The following is an 8,561-nucleotide window of genomic DNA, read 5'->3' on the forward strand; positions in this document are numbered from 1 at the left end:
AAGAGTATCACAACCGAAAATAGACACTCACCCTCCCTCCCTTCGCTCCCTTCCCTTCGCTTCCTCCCTTCGCTCCCTCCCTCTCTCCCTTCCTCCCCTCGCTCCCTTCCCTTCGCTCCCTTCCCTTCGCTCCCTTCCCTTCGCTTCCTCCCTTCGCTCCCTCCCTCTCTCCCTTCCACCCCTCGCTCCCTCCCTTCGCTCCCTTCCCTTCGCTCCCTTCCCTTCGCTTCCTCCCTTCGCTCCCTCCCTCTCTCCCTTCCTCCCCTCGCTCCCTCCCTTCGCTCCCTCCCTTCGCTCCCTCCCTTCGCTTCCTCCTTCCCTTCGCTCCCTCCCTCGCACCCTTGCCCTTCGTTCCCTCCATTCTTCCGGCTCATTCCGTATGCATATTTTCTCAGAATAGAAAAATTTCTGCCCCTCATACCGTCACCCACTGAGAGGCTTTCAGTGTCGATGCCTCTCAAACTGTGAGGCTCCGAGCCCCGGGGGGTACCAGCTGTGATGTAACCGGAGGGGTACTAAGAATAAAAGGTTTTAGAACTGTACCGTGAGGCAATTAGATTTAAGAGAATTATTATAGAAAGGTACAGTAAATAATTGTTTTATGGATGAAGTGACTTATATATTTGTATTTATAATACTCATTGTATCTTTGACTTGTACAATAATAGACACATGGTACTTTTGTTTGAATTTTGAAAACAAAAAGATTTGAGAAGAACAATCTAGAATAGATATTAATTAGACCTTTTATAATATATTTTTGACGTAAAATCGACAAAATTATTGTAAAGAATTTGATAGTATCTAATTTTTACATACATATTTATGTTTAATATTCTTTTTCCTGCCACGCCGCGCCGTCACCTTTGCCATTCAAGATTGGCGGCTTCGAATAAGAATAATAGCTATTAATAAGCGATTTACTTTTATTTCATATGTTCTCAACGAGCAGTTTAGGTTGGTTTTCGAGAAATTAATCGACTATTTGTTATTTTGCACGCCAACTCCACGCCATACCACCGAGGCTCTTTACCATGGCAGCTCCTTCTCCTCTTCCGCAGCAGACGGTGAGGATGAACGCTACATCCCTCCCTCCTCCTCCTCCTCCTCCCCTTCCTACTGCTCATACTACCTCTCCTTCTCCTGCCTCTCCAATCACTGTTGCGAATTATCCCTCCCTTTCTTCCTTCCTCTCGTCACTCTCCTCGTCCCTCTCCTCTCCCCACTGCTCACATTCCCTCTCCATCCATCTGTCAAGTCCACCAGTCGCTGCAGCAGCCTCGTCAAACTCGCTGATCTCAATGTAGGGGCTGCCGGAGGACGAAGCGGTAGGAGGGTACAACAGCGATGAATACAGCGACGATGATGACCCAGGTCAGTTTTGTTGAGCTCCTTTGTCTTTCCCTGCTGTCTTATAACAAAACTCATCCCTTTGGTTCGAACAGGATACAGAATCGTGCTGGTGGAAGATGTCGGAGAGCTGTACCCTGACATTTCCTACCGCTTGAGGAGGAGAGGGGGGTCTCAAAGCCACCAGATGGGTCCGAATCATGCAGAGACCCCGGATAAAGCCAAACCTACCAAGATCTCCGCAGGTCCTCGCATCGATGTGAAGCCGTTGAAAGATGCTGCTGCAAGCAAACCAGCAGAGAAAGTCGCCGAGGTCAAGGCGGATGTAGCGAACGAGCTCGACCTGGCGGTTTCCAGCACAGGGAAGCCCCAAGGATACAAGGAAGTCGATCCGACAGGTGGTGCTGTTGCTAAGGACGCAGCAACCGTCGCCTCCTCGCATCCTGAGGCTAGCAATCAAGGCAGAGCAACAGAAGAGGAGGAAGACAACGAGGATGAAGCCGCAGATGAGGCGGTACAGGAAGATATGCTAGCTGCGCATCACATGCCTGACTTGATAGAGGGAGCTCAGCCGATGTTCGTGTCGGAACATAGCCAGGACAGCCTTACTCCCAACGCTGCAATGAAACCTCAACTGTCCTCAGCGACCGAGTCAGAGAAACAGGAGGAAGCAGCCGTTTTGACGAAGGGACCTGGAAAGGGGAGTTTCAACAGCGGAGCCCCAGCTCAATCAGATGTAAAAACACCTACAAATTCAGCCTTGATCCCTCCTGTGTTGTCTGCATCACGTCCGAATGGAACTGGAAGGGTGAGGAGTGTCATGACGGTTCCATTTGGATCTAACCATGCACTTTTTGTTTGACAGTCAGAAGAAAATGCTCTCGATGGGGGCGATGATACTGTGTACTATGATTGCTTTGATCTGAAGATTGTGTATGAGAGGAACAGGTGGGGAAATTTGGCCATTGGTCTTTTTGTTTCCTTCTTTGATTTCGAAAGCTTGATTTCATCCTCTTTGGACGTTTCCTTACCTTATCTTCTTACTGTTGGAGCAGAACGGGATTTGAAGAATCCAAGGACTATCCTATTGAGATAAATGGCGTAATAGCAGGCCGCTATCAGGTACATGTTTGTTTCTTCGACACGAGAAGTTCACGCTCGTGGAAGATCTTGGAGTTTCTTGGAGCAGCTGCTTTCAGCAAAGCTGTGCAATGTGTGGACTTGACCGACGGGTCGTATGTTTGTATCAAGATTATCAAGAACAACAAGGTGCTTGATCGAGATCTTTGGATGTTGCGCTTGGATTCACTGCATGACTGGCAGGATTTCTTTGATCAGAGCTTGGACGAGATCAAGATCCTGAAGTACATAAATGCGCATGACAGTCGAGACGAACATCATCTGTTACAGCTGTAAAGGCTCTTTGAAGCAGCTTCGCATCTCCTGACAATCTTCCAGATTCGATTACTTTTACTTCAAAGAGCACTTGTTTATTGTGACTGAGCTTCTTCGAGATAATTTGTAAATTTGAGCTTCACTCTGCATATTCCAACTGATTGCTCGTTCAATAGGTATGAGTTCAGCAAGTTCAACAGGGAAAGCGGAGCTGAAAGTTATTTCACGATGCCGCGTTTGCAAAAGATAACCAAGGTCACTTGATGTCGAGCTCCACGATTGGTGAATGGTTGAATGGTTCTTGCAGGAGTGTTTGGTTGGACTCAAGTTTGTGCACGCCCTCGGACTTATTCATTGCGACCTAAAACCTGAAAATATATTGATCCGATCTTACAGCCGATGTGAGATCAAAATTATTGGTGATACCCTCTCCACTGCTGCTGGATATGAACTAACCGTCTTCCCCAGACTTTGGAAGCTCTTGTTTCATAACAGATCATCTGACGTGATTGATTGTCCATGGCTTGTGCGAGACCTGAATTTGACTATAGATCTTACGTGCAATCACGATCATATCGCGCCCCGGAAGTGATCTTGGGTTTGCCATATGACCAGCAGATAGATATGTGGTCACTTGGTTGTATACTTGCGGAACTTTGGACCGGTAGAGTGCTGTTCCAGGTCGATTCTTTTGTTCCACCGACGTCCATCCTATTGAGCACCTTGCAGAATGACTCCTTGGCAACCTTGTTGGCCAGAGTTGTAGGTATATTAGGAGGGATAGAAGAGAACATGCTCTTTCAGGTACTGTGTGCCTGTTTCTTGCTCCTCGATGCTGACTAGAGGGCTTCAGGGAAGATACACACACAGATTCTTTACAAAAACAAAAATTATTTATGATCGGTAACTGTCCTTCGTCCTATCCATCCTTGTTCATTGTAATGTGCTGGTGTTCAGGTTATCAGACGATAATGGATCACTTGTTTATATCTTTCCGAAGAAGGTAAATTGTTCAATGCTTGGTGTGGACAATTGTAATGGGCTCTGCAGACGACGTTGAGACACCGACTTGGAACTGATGACGAATTGTTTATTGACTTCATTGGTATTCTGAAATTTTCTCTTGCCTTTCCATCCTTTCGCTGACTATCAGCGCAGACAAGTTACTGCAAGTGAACCCCACAAAAAGTAAGTCTGCTCCAGGCTGTATTCTGAATGACGATGATGTCAGGATTTACCGCAGAACAAGCTTTGCACCATCCTTGGCTTGCGCATCAATACGCATGAGTCAGATCCGTGAATATGACGACCATGCAAGATCCAAAGAAAGACATTCGTTTCAGAGAGTGAGAGGAGCTTGAATTTCTATGCCTTTTTATTTTTTTTACAAAGAACAATTCTGCTAATACGTGGATGTCACTGCCTACTTGATCGCCTGCCGTTGAAGTCAGACGGATGATGCCATGGAACTGGCCTTACGTACCGGAAGATGGACTTGCTGATTGATGACGATGCTTTCCTTCTGCTCAGTTGTCAGTTCGTGTTCATCATCAGCAGACGCTTTGCCTCAGGTGTCATTTCAGGCTTCCTCCCTTCCGTCACGAGGGCTCTGCAATGTTGGTCACAGAAGTACGGAAGATCGACGGGAGGAGGGAAAGGAATTCTCAGGATTTTAGGGATGTTATCACTTCGATCGCGGAGATGCTGTTTCCGCCGCAGGAGCAGACGGACGTCGAGTGGTACCTGCAAGGGCGTGAGTCCCAGGGGAGGAGTTGGAAGGGACTGTAGAACGTGGGGAGTCGCGCATCTCCCGAGGCGTCACCACCCGTCTGTTGGGGGACTTCCCTAGGAGCAGATGAGAAGTGAATGTGCAGACAAGGTGAGGACCTTGACCCGCCAGGTCTTGTAGGGACCCGTCCGGATACACTAGAACAACCTTGTCGCTGACTCCGTGGTAGAACCTCCCGTCTGTTCCCTTGACCCGCTCCGACACTGTAGCTCATGTTACAGTCCCACCAACACCTCTCCCCCTCACCGTAGGCAGGCATGGGGAGGTTGCGATGGGCGGGCTTGTCTTTGGTCTCGGGCTCCTCTGGGGCTCGACGAGCTGGAGAACTTTGCGGAGGCTTGAGCAGGTACACGTCCTTGGTGTAGCCGACAGCGTTGAGGAAAGCCGCCTTGCTCTGCTCCTCGAGAACCTCCCGCATGATGCCGCTGACGAAGCCTTTGTCCGCCTTCTTGGTCATGGTCTGATGTAACGACTTGAAGGCCCTCCATAGCTCCTGGATCTCATCGCTCGCCTCCTGCATCTCCGTCAGTCTTCCCATCGCTCGAGGCTCTGTAGACCTCGCCCGTAGCGAACCCTCGCACGCGATCCATGCTCTGTTGGACCTGAGAAAAGACATCTTGCAAGATAGACCGCACGTACGAGCGATCGACTTTGTCTTCCAGCTCCTCCTGCTGCGCTTTGGAGTCCAGGTCCTTTTCCATCTTCACCATAGTGCGAAACAGAATCTGCAGCTCCGCGTTGTGCGTCTTGAGGGTCTGAGAGATCTGCTGCATCTGCGTGGGGTTGGGGGGCATGTGGACGTACGTGCTGACTTCCCTGACCGGGTTGGCGATGGGGGAGGAGGTGAGGAGCTTGGTAGTGCTGGAGATCTTCTCCTTCAACATCTCAAGAGCGGAGAGGAACTCCTTTGACGTCATCTCGGTGACCTGTGCGTTCTCCGCCATGCTCGAGTCCATTGCTCGCAGCTTCTCCTCCAAGACGTTCTGCGTCTGCGCAATCCTCTCAATCTGCTGAGAGAGCTCTGCTTGCGAGCTTGACGCCAGCTCCTCCATTTCCCTTCTCATCCTCTCCTGCTGCTCGGCGATCTCCTCGAGTCGCGTCCAGATCGCATCTCCGTCCACCGGGGACGCTGACTTGCCCCGAGGAGCTGGACTCGTCGACACTTCTGCCATGTTGGGTCCGTCAACCTGCACCTCTGATGACGTCGACTGAGGATGCTGCGCTGTTTGCTGCAGGAGCTCCACGGCCTCTCCCAGTTGTTGTATGCTCGACCTCATGTCGTTGATGGAAGAGCCAGCTATCAACCGCTCGTACTCGTGTTGCAGGTACTGCACTGATAGGAGGTGTTGTGATATCTCCTCCCTCACACTTGATACTGTGTTGGTGTTCTCCTCCAGCACAGGCTCCACCTGCGTCATGACGCTTTCTAAGTTCGTCACGGTCGCGTGTTTGAGCTCAGCTAGGAGTTCGTCCTTGAGCTGAGCGAACTTGATCTCGAGCATGGGCATCAACAGCGCTTTGACGTCTTGGTCTGAAAGTGAAGCTGGAGATGAATTGCTGTTTCCTAAGGAGCGGTGGAGCTCCCTAATCTCCTTTTCTATCTGCTCTCGCTCAGCTTTTTCCCTTTGGAGCAAGAAGACAACTTCGTCGTTCTTCTTCTGGAGATCCTGGGTGGCTTTATGCATCTCCTATTAACACATCGCACATTACATGCCGCCAGTCACTCTCTGACTGCTCCCCCTCCCTCCCTCTTGCCCATGACCCTCACTCATTCTAAGTCTCTTCTCCCCTGCTCTGTCCTGTCCTCTACCGTCATCTACTGTGCTCTACTGTGCTCTCCCTCTCTCTCCTCCCTTCCCCTCCCTCCCCCCCTCTCTCACCTCCATCTTCCGCCGCAGCGGCGCATCGTCGATGAGAACTTCCGGCATGAAGGCGATGGTAGTAAGAAAGGGTGGGGGTACATAGGAATACCCTTTATTTGTAAGGTAATCCATAGGAAATGTAGCGGGTGGGTAGTGATAGTGAGGGGGTGGGGTATTCCTCAACGGCTTGTCAAATGCCTCCACACAACCGTTATCAAGTCGTTGAAATCGTTTTTAACCGTTATACTTCTTTCAGTTTTCATGTCGGGCAATGCCTACTAAGAAACCGAAAGATGGAGGAGGAGGAGGAGGAGGAGGAGGAGGAGGAGGAGGAGGAGGAGGAGTCAAGACCAGGAGGAGACCTAGAGCATGCAGAGAGTGGATGTATCTCACGAGAACCCATCTGCATCAAGATGCTGTGAGTGTCAGGACGCATGTCAGCAGCAGGTGAGCGTGTGGCAGGTGACCGGACTGGAAGCGGAAGACGATGGGAGATGCTTCTACACCTGCTCCATGGATGGGACAGTCGTCATATCAGATCTCGACACCAGCCAACTGATCCACAGGAATCTTCAACATCATCGACTTGCTTCCACTGAGTTTTCTTCGCGCAGTTTCGACAACCTAGGGTCGCGACTCTCTTGCTTGAGTCGCGTGGGCCCCGTCCTGCTCGCGGCGTCCGAGGAAGGGTTCTTGTACCACCTGGACGTGCGATGCGGCAAGTACTTGAGGTGCCTCCCTCCCATGCGCTCCCTCCCCTCACCTTCCCTCGCAAACAGGCGGACAAACTCCCAGCAAGAGTCGATACTGAGCATGGCGAGCATGAGGGAGGAGGGTCAGTACGTGACCGGAGGGATCGATGGCTCCATCGTGTTGTGGGACGTGAGATCAGGAAGGCGCTTGAAGCAGTGCAACTTCCACGAGGGCGGGGTCAGCGCCCTCAACACCTCCGGCACTCAGCTCTTCTCGGGGTCATGGGACCGTTCGCTGGTGTCGCTGGACCTGAGCACGGGGAAGAAGACTCGCTTCCTCGTCGACACAGGGCTGGTGCTGGTGGACGAGAGAAACCTCCCGTCCCCCTGGAAGCCCTTCTCCTCCGCTGAGTATAGCAGCGTCGCCCGCGTTGGCTCCCAGCTCCTCTGCGCCAGGCCCAAGAGAGGTGGAGGAGATTGCTGCGATGATGTCAAAGCGCTGCCAACTGCTCCTGCTTCTGCTCCTGCTCCTGCTCCTGCTCATGCTCTGCTGCTTGTGCTGTTGCTCCTCGTAGTATTCCTCCTGCTGCTTGTGCTGGTGCCTTCTCCTGTTCTCGTATCCGGCACCCAGCCTCTGCGAACTGACTCCCCTCCTCTCCCCTGCTGCAGATGCTCCGTCCAACTGCCCTGGGCTGTACGCGTGGAACGTGGGGCTGGAGGAGGATCAGACGTTCGTGCATGACGGCCACACGTCGAACTGCGGGGCTGTGCGCGCTGTGTGCTCGGTCGGAGGCTCCTCCTCCCTCCAGGTGTACGGAGGATACGCCGACGGGTTTGTGAGGAGGTGAGAGAGGAGAGGGGGAGGGCTGGGAGGTCCCATGCGCGTCTGAACGAGAGACCCAGGTGGGACATGTCGTCGACCAGAGTTGATAAGACCTTCATTAGCCACTCCTCGTCCATCACTGCGGTATTCCTTCTCCTTCTCTTTCTCCTTCTCCTCTCCCTCCTCCTCCTCCCTGTTCTTCTTCCCGTCCCCTGCTGTCCTGCTCTCCTCCCTGACTTCTCCCCAGCTTTGGATGGATGTGGCCTCAGGGATCTTGTTCTCAGCTGACGACAAAGGAGAGATCAAAGTAAGAGGAGGAAGAGAAGGACGGAGGGAGAGCAGCAGCAGCAGCAGCAGCAGGCATGAGGAGCAGGAGCAGGAGCAGGAGCAGGAGCAGGAGCAGGAGCAGGAGCAGGAGCAGGAGCAGGAGCAGGAGCAGGAGCAGGAGCAGGAGCAGGAGCAGGAGCAGGAGCAGGAGCGGGAGCAAGGAGCAGGGGTTGGTCGGGGAGAAGTTTGCTGCTACTTCTGGCGTCGCTCTTTTTCTGATTGTAAATTTTGAGGGCTGGGACGTCGAGCAATTTCCTGATGACAATAGACAACTCCAGTGAGCTCCCTCCCTCCCTCCCTCCCTCCCTCCCTCCCTCCCTCCC

The 8,561-nt window shown here is 52.1% G+C and overlaps 3 protein-coding genes across 3 annotated transcripts; 2 read left to right on the forward strand and 1 right to left on the reverse strand.

Annotated features, from left to right (window-relative positions):
• Positions 1 to 2,418: 2,418 nt before the first annotated feature.
• On the forward strand, positions 2,419 to 4,032 carry GUITHDRAFT_83483 (hypothetical protein; the record flags this gene model as incomplete). Its single annotated transcript, XM_005817956.1, has 14 exons — positions 2,419 to 2,472; positions 2,518 to 2,619; positions 2,674 to 2,762; positions 2,809 to 2,871; positions 2,922 to 3,000; positions 3,053 to 3,164; positions 3,214 to 3,250; positions 3,297 to 3,426; positions 3,475 to 3,549; positions 3,599 to 3,648; positions 3,703 to 3,748; positions 3,796 to 3,850; positions 3,904 to 3,933; positions 3,977 to 4,032. Coding segments are annotated over 14 exons (978 nt in total), but the record flags the coding sequence as incomplete, so codon positions are not given.
• Positions 4,033 to 4,278: 246 nt separating this feature from the next.
• GUITHDRAFT_149533 (hypothetical protein) lies at positions 4,279 to 6,462 on the reverse strand (the record flags this gene model as incomplete). The annotated part of the gene is made up of 5 exons (XM_005817957.1): positions 4,279 to 4,488; positions 4,682 to 4,737; positions 4,781 to 5,048; positions 5,092 to 6,222; positions 6,415 to 6,462. The coding sequence occupies 5 exons, from the start codon at positions 6,460 to 6,462 to the stop codon at positions 4,279 to 4,281; spliced, it is 1,713 nt and encodes a 570-aa protein (XP_005818014.1).
• Positions 6,463 to 7,209: 747 nt separating this feature from the next.
• On the forward strand, positions 7,210 to 8,222 carry GUITHDRAFT_122762 (hypothetical protein; the record flags this gene model as incomplete). Its single annotated transcript, XM_005817958.1, has 4 exons — positions 7,210 to 7,555; positions 7,758 to 7,932; positions 7,992 to 8,055; positions 8,181 to 8,222. The coding sequence occupies 4 exons, from the start codon at positions 7,210 to 7,212 to the stop codon at positions 8,220 to 8,222; spliced, it is 627 nt and encodes a 208-aa protein (XP_005818015.1).
• Positions 8,223 to 8,561: the final 339 nt, after the last annotated feature.

The sequence above is a fragment of the Guillardia theta genome (assembly GCF_000315625.1).
Source record: "Guillardia theta CCMP2712 unplaced genomic scaffold GUITHscaffold_433, whole genome shotgun sequence".
NCBI lineage: Eukaryota > Cryptophyceae > Pyrenomonadales > Geminigeraceae > Guillardia > Guillardia theta.